The 23,686-nt window shown below is 45.5% G+C and overlaps 1 protein-coding gene and 1 long non-coding RNA gene across 6 annotated transcripts; one reads left to right on the forward strand and one right to left on the reverse strand.

The window, feature by feature from the left end:
• Nucleotides 1-1,772: 1,772 nt before the first annotated feature.
• On the forward strand, nucleotides 1,773-8,444 carry LOC140460567 (uncharacterized). Its single transcript, XR_011954197.1, has 2 exons — nucleotides 1,773-2,191; nucleotides 4,108-8,444. It is a non-coding gene; the product is annotated as an uncharacterized lncRNA (long non-coding RNA).
• On the reverse strand, nucleotides 8,438-22,495 carry LOC140460564 (uncharacterized). 5 transcript variants are annotated; one of them, XM_072555156.1, is made up of 2 exons: nucleotides 22,297-22,495; nucleotides 8,438-11,565 (listed from the first exon to the last, which is right to left on the reverse strand). In XM_072555156.1, exon 2 carries the CDS (start codon nucleotides 11,178-11,180, stop codon nucleotides 10,173-10,175), a length of 1,008 nt encoding a protein of 335 aa, XP_072411257.1. In that variant the 5' UTR covers nucleotides 11,181-11,565; nucleotides 22,297-22,495; the 3' UTR covers nucleotides 8,438-10,172. The 5 variants fall into 5 exon arrangements, with proteins under 5 accessions (XP_072411257.1, XP_072411261.1, XP_072411258.1 ...); XM_072555160.1 differs by lacking the exon at nucleotides 22,297-22,495 and adding an exon at nucleotides 14,789-14,954; XM_072555157.1 differs by lacking the exon at nucleotides 22,297-22,495 and adding an exon at nucleotides 12,816-13,116.
• Between the last annotated feature and the right edge of the window lie 1,191 nt (nucleotides 22,496-23,686).

The following is a 23,686-nucleotide window of genomic DNA, read 5'->3' on the forward strand; positions in this document are numbered from 1 at the left end:
TTTTAGGGACATGGTAACTAGATTTAGCCTGTCTACAATAATATATATAAAGAGGAGGGGATCATAACACAGGTAATGGAAAAATGAATAAGGAATGGAAGGGGTGGGGGGGAATGGTAGCTAAAATACAGTGAAATGGGGGGATTTCATTCAAACCTAATTTAGAGGTATGTATGAAAATATAGAGACTGCAGTACTGAACATGACAGTAAAATGTCCCTTTGAGAAAGTAGCATGTGCAAGAAATCAGACAGATATATATAAAATCTCGACAGTGCAGAAAGAGGCCATTTGTCCCATTGAGCCTGCACTGACACACCAAAGACCATCCCACCCAGGATCACCCCATTCTCCTGCATTTAGTATGACTAATCCACATAACCGACACATCACAGAGCAATTTTGCATGGTCAATCCACCTAACCTGCACATCTTTGGACTGTGGAAGGAAACCCATGCAGAGAGGGAGAACATGCAAACTCCACACAGACACTCACCTGAGGCTGGAATTGAACCTGGGTCCCTCGTGCTGTGAGGTAGCAATGCCAAGCACTGTGCCACCTCAATATGATATAAAATTTAAACAAATGCTCTAAGCTGCAAATCTGTCCATGTGAAGAACTTACTGCAAATGATTTGAAGCAAGATCCATATGAATTGTGTTTTGGGAGAGATCCAGAACATGTTTCATTAATGATTGAAAATCTTCGACCTTTGGAATGGTCTGCGAGAGAGAGTGTTGGAGTCAGATTCAATTATGGCATTCAAAAGAAACTGAAAAGGAAAGTAATCCGTGTTCGGTGAAGAGTAGCACTGGATACTGTGGTGATTATAATTAGGTCAGTCAGGTGAGTTCCCTTATTGGGGGTGATCACCTGCTCTGAACATTTCACTTCAATAACCTTTAGGTTCCCAATATCTGTCGGGCGCTTTCTCTGTTCAAGTGTCTACTCGAGTGACTCAGTGTCAAATTTTGTTTATGAATTGTTCCTCTGATATCTCATGAGAGGGGCTATGATATTAACAGTGGTATCGAAATAGTTGTGGGTCACAATGTGCCCAAGTGAGAAAGAATAAACTGACCATTCTTAAATACTCATTTTCAAACCATGGAAATAAAATTTATATTTGGAAAATATACAACTTGTCATGTACTAAGAAGATCAGAAATATGAATAGGAATAGGTAATTGACTGTTGAGATGCTCTGTCTTTCATCACCATCCATGGCTGATCGTTTATCTGAATTCTCTTTCCTGCACGTTTTGTTTTCCATGTCTTCACCTGATGAAGAGGCTACGCTCCAAGTGCGTGCGATTTCAAATAGACGTGTTGGACTATAGTCGTGTGACTTATGACTGAAAAACATGGAGTATGTTATTACACAGACTGGAGCAGTGGGATTTAAACCTGAGCCTCAGGGCTCTCTGGGAGACTACAGCTGCATCACAAAAAAAACCTCTGTAGTAAATAGGTCCTCTTCTGTTGAATGAGAGGAAACACCTTCCTCCTCAACATGAGACATGACCACTGTCCCCCCACAGCCCATTATAGTAAATTGAGCCCATCGCCTGTTGAATGAATGAGTGAGAACACCTTCCTCCTGAACACCTCGAGCCCATTGTAGTAAAGGGGCGGGGACAGTGAAGGGCCTGCGAACCTCTCCACCAATCCCAAAGGATGCGGTCGATGCGGACGAATCGGAGAGCGACATTCCGGGTTGTGGCTTCCTTTTTGACTGCAACGCCGGCCGCCATTGGTCAGGTAGAGTACGGTGCGTTCTGATTGGAGGGGGCGTGGATGACGCGCGTCACAGAAGGAGGAGACGGAATGAAGAAGAAAAACAAAGATGGCGGCGCGAGGCTGCGGTTTTCTCATCGACTCAGCGGGCGGTTTCTGACGGAGGGAGGGGGGCAGACGGCATCGTTTACCTCAGAAAATACCTTTAAAATACATTTCAAAATAAAGACGGAACTTTTCAAACAATTTCCGGGGCCCGGGAAGGGGGAGGTGACGGTTACCGGGTGAACGAGAAAACAAATTAAAAATGTCGGCGGTGGAGGAGAGAGAGCCGGCGCCCGCGGCTTCTTCGGCGGCGGCCGGAGCCCAGGAGCTCAACAACCCCCCGGAGCTGGAGGAAGGTCCGAGCTCCAAGAAGCGGGGGGTCCGGCTGGAGGCTGGATTTGCTCAAGGCTTGTATCTATTAACTTATTTAAATGGTACCTACTGTATGGGGCTATGGTTTACATTAAAACCGGAGGATCATGTCAGAGTGTTTGTTTATATTGAGCAGTTGTAGTTGGTAAAATACACTCCCTGGAGGAGCACCTTCTATGATGCTGCATTTCTTGCCTTCTGCCCTTCCCCCATTTGTTATCTCACATCTTGAATTTTGCATTATTTTATGGTCAAATTTAATTTCATATTAATGAGACTTGGTATTGACTGTGTTATTAATTTGTTTGTTGGATTATTGTAAGAAAAAAATAATGGTGTCATGTCATTTCTGATGTCAGTTTGACATTGAATGTGCAGATGTGAATATCAGTAAATTGTGAAACTAAATCAAGAACTTGTGGTTCTAACAAAAAAGCAGTTCACTGATATTAATGGCATTGTCTCATTTGAGGATGATGACTTGAGTCTGACGAACAAACCGTTTCATGTAGTCACCCAATTTAATTAAAATTTTCTTTAACTTAATTAAAGAAAATAACTCTGGCAGGCTAAGATTTGTACAATTTGTTTATAAGATTTATTTATATGTCCATTGCTCTCGATGTGGTCTCTGCCACATTGGGGAGACAGGGCGCCAACTTGCAGAACATTTCAAAAACAGCTCTGGGACGCAAAAACTAAACAACCCCACCGCCTTGTGGCTGAACGCTTTAACTCCCCCTCACAATCCGTCAAGTACATGCAAGTACTCTGCTGCCTCCCCCTCCAAGCTCTGGCTACCTGACGCTTGTAGGAAGAACACCTCGTCTTCTGCCTTGGGACGCACTAACTACATAGGATCAATGTAGATTTCACCAGTATTTTTATTTCCCCTCCCATCCACCCCCACACCACACACCTTGTCCCAGATTCAGAGTTGAAAAATCTGGAAAAATGCCGAGAGGCCATACCTCTAGGAATTCCCTGGCTGTTCTCTGGCATGGCACTCATCCACAGATTCTATCAACAAACACATTGACCTGGACACAATATACCGGCCACTGCAGTGGACAGTTGGAACTGACAACCGGAAGCGGCAGAGACAAACCACTACAAATGCCGGAGGAAAGATCACAGAAGCACTTCACAGGAGGCTCCCAAGCACTGAGGATATCACCTAGACATGGGATGAAACGTCTCCAACACAAATTCCCAGCTCGGCGAACAGAACCACAACAACGAGCACCCGAGAAGGCATGGTCCTTCTCTGACTTACCATCCCTTTGAATATGAGGGGAAATACACCCCTTTAATTGTAACATTCAGGAAAGATGCCTTACTTCAACAAAAATGTGCTGTGCTCAAATATGTTTGGACAGAGAAAGGGAGTCGCAGTCTGGGGTGAAGCTCAATCTTCATTCAGAGAGAGACAGGAGCAGCAGTAGCTTCAGAAGTTCATTGTCCAACTTGTGCATTCAGACAATGGGGGGCTCTTCTGGGCAAAATCTGGGAGTGAAGCAATGTCTCCCCCTTTCCATTCCTTCTCCTGGGAGGGAGAGAGAATGGGGGAAGCACTGTTCACTTGCAGCAACGGGAGGCAGAGAGTATGAATCCAAGCAGGGAGCGCACACTGCAAATTTGAGGGAATGTTTATGGCTCTAAAAGCCTGATTTGCAGTTGTTTCTGAGCTCATAATATTGTACTGCAGAATATTGTATATCTTCAGTAAGAACGTCAATACCGCATGATAGATGTCAATTCAGCAACTTGAGTGACCTCTTCATGGAGTATGCAATCCACCACATTACCCTGCTGTATACATTTACATATACATCAGCACAAAGATCTTGGGTATTAAGAGAGGAAAGAATGTTCCACAGAAACTAGAATTGTGTGTTTTGATTTTCTATTGTGGACTGACAGCGATGACCTTTGCAATCTCTTTCCACAGGAATATTACAAGAGAAGAATTTGGAGGCAGAAATCTCAGACCAAACATCACATCGAAGTCTGACAGTCGATTGATTCACCAGGACTTGGATATTGATGGCCTTGAAAACAAAGGGGAGAAGGTCTGCCTGCTTTGTTAGGTTTTAAACGTCAGTGTGACTGGAGACTCAGAGTCTCACATACCCACACACCAGAGTAGTGACTGGAACATGCTTTACAGACTGAATGAGAGTCCTCCAATTTTCAGCGGGTTCACCAGTAACACCACACACATGCTGTAAGAGTGAGCGAGTTTCAACTGAGTTGTTGAACCTGGAGAAATATGAGGACACCTGCACCATGGAGAAATCATGAAAATGTAGGAACGGTTTCACTTCCTCGCCTGCCCGATATTCATCAGCATTTATACACCGGGCAGCGGCCATTCACCTGCATTCAGCACGGGAAAGGCTCCACTCAGTCGCATCACCTCTTGGTCCACACCGGGGAGAAACTGCTCATCTGCCCTGTATGCTGAAGCAGATGAAGGACATTTTTTATCCTGGATGGAGCATACTGCAGGTATACCTGAAATAGATACATTTGTCTCTGTCCCATTGAGTCTCCAGCACAGAACCAGGCCAAGCTGCTCAATTGGTCTCTGTGTTTATTCTCCACCTGAGCCTCCATCCACCCCTCTTCATTGCCCCCCATCTCCCCTCCATCAGCATAAAGGTATCCCTCACTTTTCCAAAGTTCGCTTTCCACTACTTCACTTTTACAAAAGACCTACATTAATACCTGCTCCCACAAAGCGAAAGAAATCTGAAGAGGATTGTCGTTTTTACAAAGAAAGGCATAATACAAATTAACTCATGGTAATTGCTTCTTCGATTTAGGCCATTTCGGCTTATGAAAGGAACACTCTACTTTCAAATAGTGGGGGAAAGCTGTATCAATACAATACAGCACAGTCTCAGGCCCGTCTCACTTGGTTTAGGCACACACACACCCTCAAGCCTGTGATAATTCTTAATCCTTACTTAGACCTGCTGTTTATTGCCCATGTGTGATTTCTGTTCCTCTGTTCACCTCCCGTTCATGTGTCTATCAAGATACATCTTAAACATTGTTAAGGTGCCTGCTTCCACTACCTGCACTGGCAGTGCGTTCCAGGAACCCCCACCACCCTTCTGTGTGATTCCCCACCCCCACCACCTCTTCCCCCAAACAGTCCCCTGCTCACTTTGAACCTGTGCCCTCTTTTAGTTGACCTTTCCACTTTGGAGAGGAAAAAAAACGCCTCTGACTATCACAGAATCCCTCCAGCGTGGAAACAGACCATTCATCCCAACAAGTCAACACCGGCCCTCTAAAGATTAACGCATGGAGACCCGTTCCCTTACCCCTATTATCTACATTTACTCCTGACTAATGCACCGAACTTACACATCCCTGAACACTGGGGCAATTTACACATAGACAATCCAACTTAACCTGCCTCTCCCTGGACACTATGGGTAATTTTGCATCGCTAATCCACCCTAACTGATACATGTTTGGATTGTAGGAGGAAGCCGGAGCAGCCAGAGGAAGCCTACGCAGACACGGGAGGTGGGGTGCAGGGATAATGTGCCAACTCCACACAGCTAGTTGCCTGACACTAAAATGGAACGCAGGTCCCTGGCACTATGAGGTGCCAGTGCGAACCACTGAGCTACCCTGCCACCCCTGTCCAGCCAATCTGTGTCTCTCATCATTTTGTCGAGGTCTCTTTTCAGCCTCTGTTTTTCCAAAGAAAACAATCCAGGTTTATGCCTCCTCTGCTCGTAACGAGAGCCCTCCAGACTAGGCAATGTCCTGGTGAACCTTGTCTGTATCCTCAGCCAGAGCACCCACACCCTTCCAGTAGCACAGTGACCAGAACTGCACACAATATTCCGAATGTAGCCAGAATAAACAGCTGTAATGTAACTCTTACACTCAAGGAAACGTGCTGTGTACATTCTTGACCACCGTGCCCACCTGCATTACCACTTCCACTGATCTATATGCCCAGACCCCTCTATGCCAGTGCTCCTATGTGTTCTGCCATTTATCATACAATTCTTATATTTCCTTCATCTCTATCGAGCTTCACCTTAACTGTCTTTCTCTCTTCATCTCTTTTCCCCCCTCCTCACATCAGCATACCATAAGACCATCGGAGCAGAAATTAGGCCATTCAGCCCATTGAGTCTACTTCGCCATTCAATCACGGCTCATACGTTTCTCAACCCCATTCTCCCCGAACTCCTTGATCCCCTTGATACTCAAGAACCGAGCTATCTCAGTCTTAAATATACTCAGTAACTTGGCCTCCGCAGCTTTCTGTGGCAGTGAATTTCATAGATTCACCATACTCTGGCTGAAGAAGTTTCTCTCCCCTCTGTTCTCAAGGGTCTTCCCTTGACAGGAAAGCTGAGCCCTCAGGTTCTAGTTTGTCCTACCAATGGAAACATAGATTAGATTACTTACAGTGTGGAAACAGGCCCTTCGGGCTAACAAGTCCACACCGCCCCGCCGAAGCGTAACCCACCCTTACCCCTACATCTACATCTACATCTACATTTACCCCTTACCTAACACTATGGGCAATTTAGCATGGCCAATCTTTGGACTGTGGGAGGAAACCGGAGCACCCGGAGGAAACCCACGCAGACCCGGGGAGAACGTGCAAACTCCACACAGTCACTCGCCTGAAGCGAGAATTGAACCCGGGTCTCAGGCGCTGTGAGGCAGCAGTGCTAACCACTGTGCCACATCTTCCCAACATTCACACCGTTCATTATTCTGTAGGTTTCAATTAGATCCCACCCCAGCCCCCATCCTTCTGAACTCCATGAAGTATAAACCTAGAGTCCTCTAATGTTCTTATGTTAAATTTTTCATTCCTGGACCATTCTTTTGAACCACCTCTGAACACGTTCCAGGGCCAGTACATCCTTCCTGAGATATGGGGCCCAAATCTACATACAGTACTCCAATTGTGGCCTGACCGGAGACTTACAGAGCCTCAGAAGTACATCCCTGCTTTTATATTCAAGTCTGATCAAAATAAATGCCTTCATTGCATTTGCCTTCCTAACCACTGACTCAACCTGCAAGTTTACCTTGAGAGAATCCTGGAATAGAACTCCATAGTCTCTTTGCACATCAGATTTCTGAATTTTCTCCCCATAATCCTTCTGTTCCAGAGTAGCAGCAGAGATTTCCAGACACCTCGATTGTTTTCAGGGATACCAAGGGATCTTGGGAATTGCCACTATCGCAAGAGGAGGCAGAGGGGAATGTGGTGTGGTCCTTTAAACTGCAGAACTTTCCAAACTCCCTGAGTCAGCAGGAACTCTTTCTGGACCAAGAAACAAAAGGGCCACTGAGAAACTGCTACATCAGAAGACCTCAGAGGCAGAAATTAGGCCATTCAGCCCATTGAATGGTGGAGCTGACTTAAGCATTCTTAAGTATCAACGGTTACGGGGAGAATTGGGTTGAGGAACGTATCCGCAATGATTGAATAGTGGAGCAGACTGAATAGCCTAATTTCTGCTCGTTAACCATCCCTGGGAAGAAGGACGCAAAACAACAAACTGTTTCCTGGGACAGATGAGCGAAGTGTTTAATAACCTCATGACAAAAGGACAATTAAGTTTGTCTGTGGAAGGAAGGCCCTGACGTAAAAAGGTTTTTTGCAGGAAAGGCTGTATCAAACAAAACACTAAACCTCGAGGATAAGAAGGTAAGCTACAGACCAGAGATCTCCAGAGGTGTGGGGAGGTGGTGTTAGAATCGAAAGAAACATCACATCACAGATTTGAAAGTGAGGAATCTCCACCAGAATTCAACCTCAGAATGATGTAGCAGCAGTACTTGGAAGAAGAATGCTGCATTAAATCCCTGGACACTTCCAGAGACATAAACTGTTGGTGGAAACTCAGTTAAATTCAGCCATCAATTGGGAGATAGCCAAGTTGTGAGTGAGGTTGAACTTGGTTACTTGAGGAGTTTTATTTTTGTTGTTACATACAAAAAAGTGTAAATCATTGTTTCAGCAGTTAATTGTGTGCAGTTTCTGAGTTAAGAGCCAAATTAAGGCGATTCACCCACAACCACAGTGAGAGGCTGCGATTCATGTTGACTCCATTGCATTCAGCAGTACATCACGTCAATACTCTTATAAAGCGAAGGCTGACAGCACCACCTTTCTCAACAGAAACACCCAGAGGAGCGTGTCGCCCAATAATCTGTAAAATTAGCATGAAAAGTGGTGTGACCTGCTCTAGTGATAAGAATAAATCCCCAACACTTTAAAATCAACAATCAGCTATTTATTTATCCAACTATCACGGTGAACAAATGAACAAAACTATTAACAAACTGGATACAGGCCAGGAGCAGATGGGTGGCACTAGTTTAGTTGGGGATCATGGACTGGTTGGTCTGAAGGGTCTGTTTCCAGGCTGCATGACTCCATAGCACGGAATGAATGGGGATCCATCCCAAAGATGATAAAGGTTTCAAGCACCACCTTAGGCAAATGTGTGGACTCCCTCCAGATAACTGAGGGCAGTGGGGTACTGTGAGGGTCAGTAGATCAGTCAGCCAGCCAGTTCTCTCCAGGAGACTTGTCTCAAGAAAGGAAGTGGTTTCCTGTCCCATCAGCCAGATTATCCAGTTTGGATAATATTTGGTCCTCTTTCTCCAACAAAATATGTAGTCAGGGCAGTGTCTATAACAAATATGTTATTCAACTTGGAAGAGTGCTGAAGACATATACAAGGATGTTGCCAGGACTCAAGGGTCTGTGTAAAAGGGAGAGGTTGGACAAGCTAAGATATTTTTATTTAGAGCATTAGAGACTGAGAAAGGCCCTTAGAGAAATGAAGAGATCGTGAGAGGGTGAATGCACTCAGACTTTTACCCCAGGGTTGGGGATGTGAGGGCTAGAGGGCATCAGTTTAAGGTTAGAGGAAAAAGAATAAAAGGGAACGTGAGGGGCAACTTTATTTATGCAGACGGTGGTAGACATATGGAATAAGATGCCAGCGGAAGTGGTTGAGGTGGGTACATTAACAACATTTAAAAGGCATTGGACAAATACATGGATAGGAAAGGTATGGAAGGAAATGGGCCAAGTGCAGGGAAATGGGCTTAGTGTTGATGGACAGTTTGGTCAGTATGGACAATGTTGGACCGAAGGGCCTGTCTCCTGCTGTGGGACTCTATGATTCGTGTCTCTTTGTCAGTCCGACAGTTTTGAGTTTCCAAATGAACATCTCACTAAATCAGGCCGAATAAAATCCAATCTCATTCGTCAACTCTGATGCAGAGGTGCTGGTGTTGAATTGGGGAGGACAAGGTCAGAAGTCACATGGCACCAGATGAAGTGATGAAGGAGCAGCACTCATGAAAGAGCAATGCTCCTAAAGCTTGTGATTTCAAATAAACTTGTTGCACTGTGACATGGTGCCATGTGACTTCCAACTTCTTCAACCCTGGGTTTGTCTCAAACTTGATGGGATACTTTGTCCAACTCGGCATATTTTATCAGTATCGCTTGAAGGAAATCTTTTTTTTAAGATTAGATTCCCTACAGTATGGAAACAGTTCCTTTGGCCCAACAAGTTCACACTGGCCCTCGCAGAGTAACCCAGCCAGACCCATTCCCTTATCCCTATTCCTCTACAATTACCCCAACTAATGCACCATACCTACACATCCCTGAACACTATGGGACAATTTAGATGGGCCAATCCAAACTAACCTGCACACCTTTAGATCGGGGAAGGAAACCGGAGCACTCAGAGGTAACCCATACAGATGTGGGGGGGGCATCGTGAAAGCTACACACAGACTGTCATCCCGAGGGTGGATTTGAACCCAGGTCAGCATCGTGAGGCAATGGTACTAACCACTGAGTCACCATGCCACCCCTGAGCCACATAGGTGGGCTTGCGGGGGGTGGGGGGGGGGGAAGGAGGGGGGGATGGTGAGTCCAGCACAAAACAAAAAAACCCACTACACCCACTGTCAGAATGGGCAGGAGGTTCAGCCCTGTGGGTGACCCACTGCAGCGTCACTGGTGGAATCTGATTGTTGGATGCACTGGTGCCCCCGCTGGTGCCTCTGCAAGTTGCAGGACAATGTGAACCTCCGCCCACAGTCGGGGCAGGCAAACGGCTTCTCCCCGGTGTGGACCCATTGGTGGGCCAGCAGTTTGGAGGAGCGGGTGAACCCCTTCCCACACTCGGGGCAGCTGAATGGCCTTTCCCTGGTGTGGACCCGCCGGTGGGACAACAGGTCAGAGGAATTGCTGAATGCCTTACCACACTCAGGGCAGGCGAATGGCCTCTCCCCTGTGTGGATTCGCCGGTGTCTCAGCAGGTCGGAGGAATTGCTGAAGGCCTTCCCGCACTCTGGGCAGCTGAAGGGCCTCTCCCCCGTGTGGACCCGCTGATGGGCCAGCAGGTTGGAGGATTTACTGAAGGCCTTCCCACACTCTGGGCAGCTGAAGGGCCTCTCCCCCGTGTGGACCTGCTGATGGGCCAGCAGGTTGGAGGAATTGCTGAAGGCCTTCCCACACTCTGGGCAGCTGAAGGGCCTCTCCCCCGTGTGGACCCGCCGGTGCCTCAGCAGGTTGGAGGAGTCGCTGAAGGCCTTCCCGCATTCGGGGCAGCTGAATGGCCTCTCCCCCGTGTGGACTCGCCGGTGCTTCAGCAGGTCGGAGGAATTGCTGAAGGCTTTCCCGCACTCGTGGCAACTGAAGAGCCTCTCCCCTGTGTGGAATTGCTGGTGGGTCTGGAGGTTGTCCACCCAAGTGAACCCTTTCCCGCATACGGAGCAGTAAGACGTCCTCTCACCAGTGTGTATATGCTGGTGGGCCAGCAGGACACAAGAGCAGGTAAAGCCCTTTGCCCGCTCGGGGCTGGAGAACGGCCTCTTCCCAGTGTGATTGCACTGATGAGCCGCCAGGACAGATGGGACACGGAAGCCCTTCCCACAGTCGCCACACTTCCATGGTTTCTCAACAGGTTGTGTTTCCTCGGGTTTCTCCATGGCCGAAGCTTCACCTGCACACACACGTGTACAACCCCGCCATGAATTCTTCTTTCCAGGCAGCAGAGTTGTTTCAGGCTCCACACCCAGTGCGCTGCAACAGTAGGGTCTTTCAACCAGTGCCCCCGTACTCAAACAGGAACCAAAAAGAAAGCTTTGCTCCTTCTCACAGAATCATAGTTGAAAATTGTTGCGGTCCTGATGGATTGAGTAACTGTCAGACACTGACGTGAAAGTGAGGACTGGAGACGCTGGAGAGTCAGAGTCAAAAACTGCGTCGCTGGAAAAGTGCAGCACGGCAAGCAGCATCAGAGAAGCAGGAGAATCAACATTTTGGCCATGAGCCCTTTATCTGTTGACTTTGAAACTTCTGTCTTCAGATAGTCTGTAAGAAAAGATTACAAAAGTCATCACTGCCAGTCCGGTTAAGAATGAGATATCAAGGCATTGACACTGACACCAGAGAGAAACTGTACATCTAGATGTGGCAAATGTTAGTGGCAAGCCAGAGTGATAGAGATATTAGGCACAGAAACAGACCCTTCGGTCTAATTCATCCATGCCAACTAGATAACCTAACCTCATCTCGGCCGATTTGCCAGCATTTGGCCCACATCGCCTAAACCCTTCCTAATCGTATACCCATCCAGATGCCTTTTAATGTCATAATTGTACCAGCACCCACCACTTCCTCTGACAGCTCTTTCCTTAAACACGCCACTTTCTGCATGAAAGACTTATCCCTTAGGTTCCTTTGTTAAGTTCTTTTGCTTGAGCTTCTTACACTGCAATACGCCAACTTCTGTGAACAACCAAACTTTATTAAGTATAGTACAAGCTGTGGAGAAACTCTTAACACTCTTCGCAATGGTACACAACAGTACCAAAAAACAAACCCCTTAAACAAAGTAAAACTGAAACAGAGGCTTACAGTTGAAGTTAGAAGGCCAGAAGGAGACAGTGTTAGCAGCCTTTCTCCACATAGACCACTGCTTAACTCACCCAAACGAGACTTCAGCTTTCAGGACTGACCACTCCCCTTTCATTGTACAGGTCACTTCTAAAACAAAAACTTGGGCCTCAAGTCTCATCTGTTCACATATAACCAAAAATGCCTCCCAATACCGTTTTTCATCTCTGTACTAAACCAGTCGCTTCGGAGCCCGGATCGTTTTAATCACCCCTCTGATAATAAAAACTAAGGACACAGCATCCTTGAGAAGGACCAGCTTTTAGTAAAAGGACCAGCTTTGTGACAGAGGGATATAGGCCAAACACTGGCAGGTGGGATTAGATTAGTTTGAGAACACAGCATGGAGTAGTTGGACTGAAGGGACTGTTTCTGTGCTGTTTGACTCGGTAACTGTTCTGCAATGGTCTGAAAACCATTTTCTTGCCTTCCCCCATAAACAACCACTTCTTTGTTGATCCAAAATCAGATGAACTCAGCCTTGAATATATTCAATGATCCCATAACTGCAGGAAGACATCCCCACTTCTGGACTCAATTCCTCTTGCTAACATAACACCTGCTTTGCTCATTGCTTGCTGCTCCTCCTATCTGACAACTGGCATTGACTGATATGGAAGGACACTGAGGCCCCTTTATACACATTTATGATGAAGGGCTCGTGCCTGTAACGCGGACTCTCCGGCTCCTCGGATGCTACCTCATCTGCTGTGCGTTTCGAGCACCACACTTTTTGACTCTGATCTCCAACATTTGCAGTCCTCATTTTCTCCACATCCCAATATATCACCATTTAAACAATGCATCTCCTTTCTGCTTCCCCACCCCGCCAACAGGGAATGCTATCACTTCACATCGTGGTACTGCATTTTCCATGAGTTTGCCAACTGAGACACAGACTTGGCCCAACTTTTCCAGAATCTGTCCCCTCCATAAATTGAGATAGAGTGAGAGAGAGAGAGAGACACACACACACACAATAGGGGTGTCTCTGATTAGCAGGAGGACCACGCTCCTTCCGGTCCTCCAGGGCTTTCTATTGGCCCAACGCGCAGGTTTTGCTGACACCGGCGAACATGCGCAGTGTGTGTTGTCACCGAGGAGCATGCGCAAGATGCTGTGTGAAGTTGCTGGTGTTACTGACAGGATTTGTGCCCAAATGACAATCGGAGATAAGAAAGGCTGGAGTCACATTTTATATTTATCCTGCGGCTCGACATTTTATTTCTTTTGCATTTTATTTGACTACTCATCTTTTCCTCAGGATAGGGGACTCCCAAACTGGAGGGCATAGGTTGAAGGTGAGAGGGGAAAGATTTAAAAGGGACCTAAGGAGTAGAAAAAAAGTGTGAAAGTTAATTCCCCTCAAGAAGTGCCCTCTCCAAACCTGCACATCTTTGGATTGTGGGAAGAAACCGGAGCACCCAAAGGAATCCCACACAGAGAAGGTGCAAACTCCATTCACGCAGTTGCCAGAGACTGAGATCAAACCCAGGTCCCTAGCGCTATAAGGCAGCAGTGCCAGCCACTGAGTCTGTTCAGAAAAAGCAGCAATTGATTTATATTAGGGTGAGAGGGGAAAGGATTAAAAGGGACCTAAAGGGCAACTATTTCACGCAGCGGGTGGTGCGTGGATTGAATGAGCTCCCAGCAGAAGTGGTGGAGGCTGGTACAATTACAATATTCAAAAGGCATCTGGATGGGTATATTAGATTACTTACAGCGTGGAAACAGGCCCTTCGGCCCAACAAGTCCACACCGACCCATTCCCCTACACCTAACACTACGGGCAATTTAGCATGGCCAATTCACCTGACCTTCATATTTTTGGACTGTGGGAGGAAACCGGAGCACCCGGAGGAAACCCACGCAGACACAGGGAGAATGTGCAAACTCCACACAGTCAGTTGCCTTAGGCAGGAATTGAATCCGGGTCTCTGGCACTGTGAGACAACAGTGCTAACGACTATGCCACTGTGCCATCCACGGCAGGAAGGTTTGGACAGGAAGGTTTGGAGGGATATTGGCCAAGAGCTGGCAAATGGGCCTAGATTAATTTAGGATATCCGATTGGCATGGAACAAACAGTTTGTTTCCATGCTCCACTACTCTATGACTCTATTTCTACATAGTCAGAAATGTTATGACATGGACTGCACCCCCCACTAATTTAAACCCATAAAAGATTTACCCCATGTGGTATTGTGAAAATTCAAGAGGTAAGGAACTGTTTCTAAAAGTCACTATTTAAAGTTTTATTTAATGATCTAGCACACTAACTTGCAAGTGTTTAAATCTGCTGGGATTTTTAATACCCCCAAATCTATTCAAATCTGTCTAAACCAGTTCAAATCTCTGACGAAAGCCCCCAAATTTTACAACACTGGGTGCAACCTCCCCCACCTAATTTAAACCAGTAACATAGAGAAGGTTTAATCCATGCAGTAATCTGTGAAAATTCAAGAACCAAGAAACTATTCCCAAAGGTCAGTATTTAAAGTAAAAATTAACAACTTTATTTATTAAAGTCTAACGGAGAATAATTAATTAACAACTATTTACAACTCCTTTCTCTAACCTATCTTCTAACTTCCCCTGTATGATACCAGTCCAATAAAAACCCCTGATTAAGATTTACCGAAAGATTCAAACTTCAAAACCAGCCAGCTGTTAAATCTTCTCTTTGTATCTTCCTCTGTAGATTTGCTCTCCAGGTCGGTGTCGATGTTTTTTCTCTGTGCAGACTCCTTGTCTGGACAGGTACCTCTCAGAGTTCTCACTAGCAGCCTACATTTGTTGGTCTTTTGGCAGTTCTCCTGTAACTGTTCAACTGTATTTTTTGATTTTGTACTCCAAAGCATCAAATCATTTCATTGGTGTTAATATTAGATTAGATTAAATTCCCTACAGTGTGGCACCAGGCCCTTCGGCCCAACCAGTCCACACCGACCCTCCGAAGAGTAACCCACCCAGACCCATTTCCCTCTGACGAATGCACCGCACACTACGTGCAATATAGCATAGCCACTTCACCTGACCTGCACATCTTTGAACTGTGGGAGGAAATTGGAGCACGCAGAGGAAATCCATGCAGACACGGGGAGAATGTGCAAACTCCACACAGACAGTCACCCAAGGCTGGAATCGACCCTGGTGGTGTGAGGCAACAGTGCTAACCAATATTCTCAAAATACTAAATTCAAACTTGATTGGAATTCAGTATTTTAGGGCAAGATCTAAATCGATTGGCCAAAATTGAGTATGTTTTTGTCTCCAGGCAACCCAGCTACCTAGCTGTTCCACCAAATGTTAAATTATTACCTTGTTCAGAACGCTTGGTGCTATGTCAGGTGGTTCTGCTCACTTTTCAACTCTCTTGCACGTAGAATACACCAATACACCTTCTAACAGAACCAATTATTCAAGACTAGGAATCGGCCATTCACCCCTAACAGGCGAAAGTGAGTACTGCACATGCTGAAGATTAGAGTCAAGAATGTGGTGCTGGAAAAGCACAGCAGGTCAGGCAACATCCAAGGAGCAGGAAAATTGACATTTCGGGCAAATTGACATTTCGGGCAAAAGCTCATTTACCCCGAACAGCCTGTCCTCAACTGCACATAGTTCAAAGCAAGTTTGAGAAAGATGGCTGCAGCTTTGTCTTAATATACAATTGAACATGCGTTCAAACTTTAATGCTGTTTCTGAATATATTATTTTAGCTATAATCAATTTGAAAGATCAGCCATTTCTCGTGCACCCCCATCTCCCAGGCAGTGTCATCACCAACCATTCTCTCTCTCTCTTCTGAGATGAGCTTGATACAGCGATCAAAGAGAGCTCGAGGCATGAGAAAGTTTAGTGGGAGTTGGAAGAGATACAGAATGGACAGGGTGACAGAGTGTGGGGGCCATTGAGAGACTGGGGGGACCAGAGGGTGGTGGGGGCAGAAAAGAAAGACTCGGGGGTCAAAGGGTGGAGGAGGAGAATGAGGGGGAGAGAGAGAAAATGGGGGGCAGAGAGTTGCGGGGCGAGAGAGAATGGATGGGGACAGTGGGTGGGGAGAGAGACAGCAGAATTCCCACCTTCCCCAGGACTGGGGCAGTGTCCCATGAACTGGAACCTACTCCTCCCACAGCAGTCATTTCTCAATCCACATATGGCTAAAGCAGGAGAATTATATAATCCCTGCAGGCCATTTCACCTATCAAATTCACACCGACCTTCCACACAGCATCCCACCCAGACTCATCAACTTACCCTACAGCCCTGCAGTTCCCCATGGCTAACCCACTCTAACCTGCACATCCCTGGACACTTTAGCACAGCCGATCCATCCGAAACCGCAGATCCTTGGACTGAGAGAGGAAACCAAAGCATCCAGAGGTAACCCACGCTGACAGAAGGGGGAGAACATACCAAAGCTCACATAGACAGTCACGAGAAGGTGGAATCAAATCGCTTCGAACAATTCTCCCACACCTGCAAAACCCTGAGCACTATGGGTAATTTAGCAGGGCCAATCCACCCTAACCTGGGCAAAGGTAAAAATCACATGACGCCAATCCAACAGGTTTATTTGGAAGCACTAGCTTTCGGAGCACTGCTCCTTCATCAGGTGGTTGTGGAGTATAAGATCATAAGACACTGAGTTTACAGCAAAACATTACAGAGTCATGCCACTGAAATGATACATTGAAGAAACCTGGATTGTAAAGTCTTTCATCTTTTAGAATGAATTGCTGGTGTCATTAATATGTAAATCCCAGAACTTCTTATAAGACACCTACTCGAGATAACTTAAGGCTTTATAAGAAAAGATGACAACTCAGCTCAGACAATGCATGAAAGGTGTGAGGCCAGAGTCTGTCTGTATCCCAGTTTTTGAGTCAGACTGGTTCTATATCCAAAGTGGAATTTATAAAATATTCTATGTATTGTCTGCCTGCAGATTGTGCATTTTTTGAGCAAAATGGAATGTATCTGCAAATACAAATTCACCCCATAGACCTTGGTGTGTGTGAACACACACACACACACACGAGAGAGAAAAAGTCTAGTTCCATACTGTATATCTCTATGTCTATTGCATAACAGATGCTTTATTTCTGTTGATGTAAATATTGTTATAAATCATAGCTGGGTACTAATACTTAGATGTAAGGGAGAGACAATTCTTCAATTAGGGCACTATAAGATTTTTGGCAGACCCCTATTTCTAGTTTACTTGCCAATGAACAGACACAAGCACCTATTTAATTCTAACTTTTCATCTTTTTTGTTATATTTTCTGGTATGATACTCTGTGTCTGGATGGTTGACAGGCTGGGAGATTGTGGGTTGGACTTTGACTGAATGATTTATTGTTCCGGAAGGTGTCAAAGGAGGTTAAAGCTTCAGCAGAAATGAAGCAGAGCTGAGAATGGACAACAACTGTGTGGGAACAGGGAGATCAATAGAGGACAAAGAAACCAGGACCTGAAATCCGAGCTGACACCAGACGACCCTGTGATCAGTGCTTTGATTAGCAGTGTCAACCCTCTACCTTTACCTAGCTTCCCATTCGACTTGAATGCCACAAATCCCCTCAATATTTAGGATCCAATCCTTGTCATTCCTGAAGTCATGTCTCTGTAAGGAGTCCCAGATCAAAATCATTCTCTTCAATGTGTGCAGTCAATTCATTCACTTTTGTTACGTTGCAGCACTGTTACGACACGGGGTAACCCCCTCTGCTAAATTAGACCATCAACACAGAAATTATTCACCCCATGCAGTAATATAAATATTTAAAGTAAAAATTAACAACGTTACTCTTTATGTCCAACACAGAGTGTTAAAACTCACAAAAATGCCTGGTTTTATACTCCAAAACATCGGATCATTTTATTGGTGTTAATATTATCAAAATACTTAATTCAAACTTGATTGGACTTTGGTATTTTGGTGCAAAATTTAAACTGATTGGCCAAATTTGAATTAGTTTGTGCCTCATGGCAACCCAGTTGCTCTATTTGTGTTGACCAAATAATACAATCTCATCTTGTTTAGAACACTTTGTTCTGCTCGCTTTTTTAACTCTCTTAAAGGTACAGTACCTCTACCCCTTCATAACAAGCACACATTCAGATACTGACCTTTTAGTTTTATTGTTTGTAATCTTTTGAATCCAGTTTTAATTGCTGGTACGTTTATTCTCGTTGTTCCTTTCTATTGTTCTCTGACGTCCATTTTCCACATCACGACATTGCTCACCTGCCTTGATTTGGATTGGCCATACTAAATTGCCCATAGTGGCCAGGGATGTACAGGTTAGGTGGGTTAGCCAATGGGAAATGCAGGGTTATAGTTTTGTAGTAATAGAAGCAGGAGTAGGCCATTTGATCTATCCATCATCTCAGCTCTTCTTACTTGCATTATCCCGAACCCCTGATTCCCTAAGGGGTGAGGGTGGGAGGGGTGTATGAGCAGGATGCTCTTCGGAGGGGTCAGAATGGACTTGATGGGCTGAATAGCCTGCTTCCACACTGTAGGGCTTCTATGATTTACTGCAGTTCACAGCTCAGATCACAGCTCCCGGAATCTCCCACCTTCTGCAAATCGAAAGACAAATCCCACCCTGCCCCCTCATTTGTATGTTATCTAAATACTTAATCGTTTCTAGTGAACACAGCCCACACCTCCCTCTGCTGCCAGTCACCTTTACAATGCTGATGAAACAATGCCATTCCTGCAGTACTGAAAACCGTAAGGCTTCTAACAATACCAGGTACACACAGCTCCTTCTGATGGACAGCATTGGAAATACAATGTTGGAGGCTGGCCGAAATGAGCAGTTTAACTCAAAAATCCACCTCACCCTTCACTGGGCACCCCAATCAGCACACTGTCCTTCCTGCTGGGAAGCCTTAAAGCACTTCACCCCCACAGTGCAATGAATTCCCACTTTCCACCAAAATCCTAGATGTACTCACATACTCAGTTGCTGTCTCACCAATGAAATACTTCATTGTCACTTCTTCTGCTTCCAGTAAAGGCAAAACATCTTTGAAAGCTGCTCTGAAAGTCCAGTCTTCACAACACTTCTGCTTTCATGCAAGATGATTAAAGTCATACAGTACAGAAACACAGCCTTCGGTCCAACTCATCCATGCCGACCAGATATCCTAAACTCATCTAATCCCATTTGCCAGCATTTGGCCTGTATCCTTCTAAATCCTTCTTATTCATTTACCCATCCAGATGCCTTTTAAATGTTGTAATTGTAGCAGCCTCCACCACATCCTCTGGCAGCTCATTCCAAACATGCACAACCCTCTGTGTGAAAAAGTTGCCCCTCAGGTCCATTTTAAATCTTTCCCCTTTCACGGTGAAACCTATGCCCTCTAGGTTTGGAGTCGCCTACCATGGGGAAAAGATTTTGGCTATCCAACCTATCTATACCCCTTATAAACTTTTGTAAGGTCACCCATCAGCCTCCAATGCTCCAGGGAAATTATCCCTGGCGTATTCAGCATTTTCCTTTCGCTCAAAACCTCCAACTCTGCCTATATCTTTGTAAATCTTTTCTGAACCCTTTTAAGTTTCACAACATTCTTCCAGAGGAGGGCAACTGGAATTGCACACAGTTTTCCAAAAGTGGCCTAACATGACCTCCCAACCCCTGTACTCAATGCTCTGATCAATAAAGGAAAGTGTACCAAATGCGTTTTTCACAATCCTGTCTCCCTGCAATTCCACTTTCAAGGAATTATGAACCTGCAAGGACACTTTGTTTCGCAACACTCCCCATTAACTATGTAAGTCGTGCCCTGATTTGCCTTACAAAACGTAACACCTCACATTTAGCTAAATTAACTCATTTTGCCATTCCTGGGCCCATCAGCCCATCTGATCAATTCTAATTTATATTGAACTTCGTTTCCTCTCTCATCCCCCAAAAGCTGATAATCTCCATCCCACACACACTTCCTCCATTCTGACTTTGCTGAACCTAATTCCTGCTGTAACTCATCCTGAAGGGTGTGGTTCATGCTGATTAACAGGCCCACACTCGGGGAGGGGTGAGATCTAATTCAAACAGACAGAATTCTGAATGGCCTGGACAGAGTGCACATGGGGAAGATGTTCCTATTGGTCGGAGAGTCTAGGACCTGAGGGCACAGCATCAGAGAAAAAGGAATATCTTTTAGAACAAAGATAAGACGAAACATTTTCAGCCGGTGAGTGGTGAATATGTGGAATTTATTGCTACAGAAGGCTGTGGAGGCCAGGTCACTGAGTAGATTTAACATGGAGATAGATAGGTTCTTGAGTATCAAGGGGATTGAGGGTTACAGGGAGAAAGTGGGAGAATGGGATTGAGAAACTTATCAGCCAGAACGTAATAGTGGAGCAACCCTGATGGGCTGAGAGGCCTAATTTCTGCTCCTGTGGTTTATGGTCTCTTGCTGTCCTGGACTAGGAGTGTTCAAACTGGGGGCAGGAATAGGCCATTGAGCCTGTCGAGCTTGCGCCAGCATAGAACAGATCATAAGTAGATATGAGTATACTGACATAAAAGGTAAAAACAAGGACTTCAGATGCTGGAACCAGAGTCTAGATTAGAGTGGTGCTGGAAAAGCACAGCAGGTCAGGCAGCTCCTCGGATGCTGCCTGACCTGCCATGAATATACCTACATTCAGGTTAATAAGCTGGAATTTTTTCCACTGGAGCAGAGGAGGATTATAAAATCGTGAGGGGTATAGATGAGGTGAACGGCCAAAATCCTTTCTCTAGGCTGAGGGTTCAAGACTATGGAGCAAATTTTGAAAGAGAGAGAGGAGAAAGATTTTAAAAGGACATGACGGTCGCCGTCGCCATTCCCAGCCCCCCCCCCCCCCCCCCCTTACACTTTATGGTAAGGTTCTGGAGAGTGTTGCTGAACAAAGAGACCTTGGAGTGCAGGTTCATAGTTCCTTGAAGGTGGAGTCCCAGGTAGATAGGATAGTGAAGGCAGCATTTGGTATGCTTTCCTTTATCGGTTACAGCACTGAGTAAAGGAGTTGGGAGGTAGATGATGTTGCAGCTCTACAGGACATTGGTGAGGCCACATTTGGAATATTGCGTGCAACTCTGGTCTCCTGCCCATCAGAAGGACGGTGTGAAACTTGAAAGGGTTCAGAAAAGATTTACCAGCATGTTGCCAGATTTGAAAAAATTAGCTCTCGGGAAAGGCTGAATAGGCTGGGGCTGTTTTCCCTGGAGCGTCGGAGGCTGAGGCTGAGGTTTATAAAATCATGAGAGGCATGGATAGAGTAAATAGACAAAGTCTTCTCCTGGGGTGGGGGAGTGCAGAACTAAAGGTTTTGGGCGAACTGGGAGAGACATAAAAGAGATCTAAGGGAAGCCTTTTCACACAGTAGTGCATGTATGAAATGACCAGCCAGAGGAAGTGGTGGAGACTGGTATAATTACAGAATTTAAAAGGCATTTGGATTGGTCTATAATAGAAGGGGTTCGAGGGATATGGGCCCAGGGGTGGCAAATAGACTAGATTAGGATAACTGGTAGGCATGGACAAATTGGACCGAAGGGTCTGTTTCAGTGCTGTACATCTCTAGGACTCCAATATATAAGGTTCAAAGGGATATAGGTTAAACACAGGCAGGTGGGTCCAATTTAGTTTGAGAACATAGTCAGCATGGACTAGTTGGAGTGAAGGGTCTGTTTCTATAACTGATCTGGATTGGTCTTGCCTTCCCCCATAACCATCACATCTTTGTTGTTCAAAAATCAGATGAACTCAACCTTGGATATATTCAATTACGCCCAAACTGCAGGAAGGCGTCCCCACTTCTGAACTCAATTCCTCTTGCTAATATACCACTTGCCTTGCTCACTACTTGCTGCACCTGTCTGACAACTTGCACTGACTGGATTAGAAGGACGCAGAGGCCCCTTTGTTCATCCACACATCATTACTGATGAAAGGCTCAAGCCTGAAATGTCAATTCTCCTGTATTTGCCATTGAAAAAATACCTGAACTAACTTTCCAAGAGTCTGTCCTCTCCCTGGATTCACTCCGTTTCCCTTCAGTTCCTGCAAGTCAACAGCTCAACCCCAGAATGGAAACGGGGTTGAGAAAAGAGTGTGTTGTACTCACAGATGTTGGACAGAGGAAGGAAGTTGCAGTCTGGCGTGAAGCTCAATCTTCATTCAGAGAGAGAGGAGCAGCAGCAGCAATTTCAGAAGTTCATGGTCCTACTTCCGCATCCAGACGATGGGTTTGCTGTGATTGGCAGGAGGACCAGTCTCCATCCGGTCCTCCAGAGCTTCTCATTGGTCCATCAAAACAAGGTCACGGAGTGTTTCCCCTTGTTGCGTGAGCATGCGTAGTGCCTTGCTGACACCATAACACATGCGCAGTGCGTTACTGACACCCAGTAGCATGCGCAGTATGGAAATGTTGGCATTACTGACAGATTTTCAAAGTTAAAAATCACACAATGCCACGTTGTTGCCCAACAGGTTTATTTGGAATCACTAGTTTTCGAAGCGCTGCTTCTTCATCGGTTGGTTGTGGAGCAGAATCATAACACACAGACTTTATCCAACAGGATTGCAGTGTCATGGAATGGAATATCAAACTTTAGCTGACCTCTACCATCTTTTAGAATGACCATGTTAGTTTTGATTCCTTCACATGTAAATTCTAGAACTTTTCAAAAGTTACGTTCTCAAAATAGCTTTTAACAATAGGTGTCATCTCAATCAGATAATGCATTGAAGGTGTTAAGTTAAAGTCTGTCTGTGTCCCAATGTTAGGTCAGACGGATTCTATTTCTATCGTGGTATTACAGAATCTTACGTGTCTGAGCTTTTGAGCAAAATACAATGCGATTCTGCAAGTACAAATTCAACCCACAAACTTTTATGTGTGTGAGTGTGTGCAGGAGAAACCAAGTGATCGTGTGTGTGTGAGAGAGTGTAATGGGGTACAAGTCTGTGAGAGGGTGTGTGTGTGAGAGAGAGCATTTGAGAGAGCGCATGTGTATGAGAGAGAGTCTGTGTGAGTGTGTTGGTTTGGAGGAGCACGTATTTGTCTAAATGCATGCTTGTGTGTGTGTGAGAGACAGAGAGAGACAGACAGACAGAGAGAGAGAGAGAATGTATATTATAGTGGGGTCACCTGTAGTGTGACATAAACACAAGGTCCTGGTTAAGGCCATCTCCATGGGTATTGAACTTGGCTATCAGCCTCTGCCCAGCCACTTTCCGTTGTTGCCTATCCTGAAGTCTACCTTGAAGGATGGTCATTCGAAGGTCCAAGGCTGAATGTCCCGGACCGCTGTAGTGTTCCCCGACTGTGAGGGAACACTCCTCGCTGGTGATTGTTGTGCAGTGTCCATTCATCTGTTGCTGTAGCCTCTGCTCGGTCTTGCCAATATACCAAGAGTCAGGGCATCATTGCCTGCAGTGTATGAGATAAAACAATGTTGGTTGAGTCACATGAGTACCTGCTACACTCATGGTGGGTGCTGTCCCCACGTGTA

The sequence above is a fragment of the Chiloscyllium punctatum genome, chromosome 36 (assembly GCF_047496795.1).
Source record: "Chiloscyllium punctatum isolate Juve2018m chromosome 36, sChiPun1.3, whole genome shotgun sequence".
In the NCBI taxonomy this organism is placed as follows: Eukaryota; Metazoa; Chordata; class Chondrichthyes; order Orectolobiformes; family Hemiscylliidae; genus Chiloscyllium; species Chiloscyllium punctatum.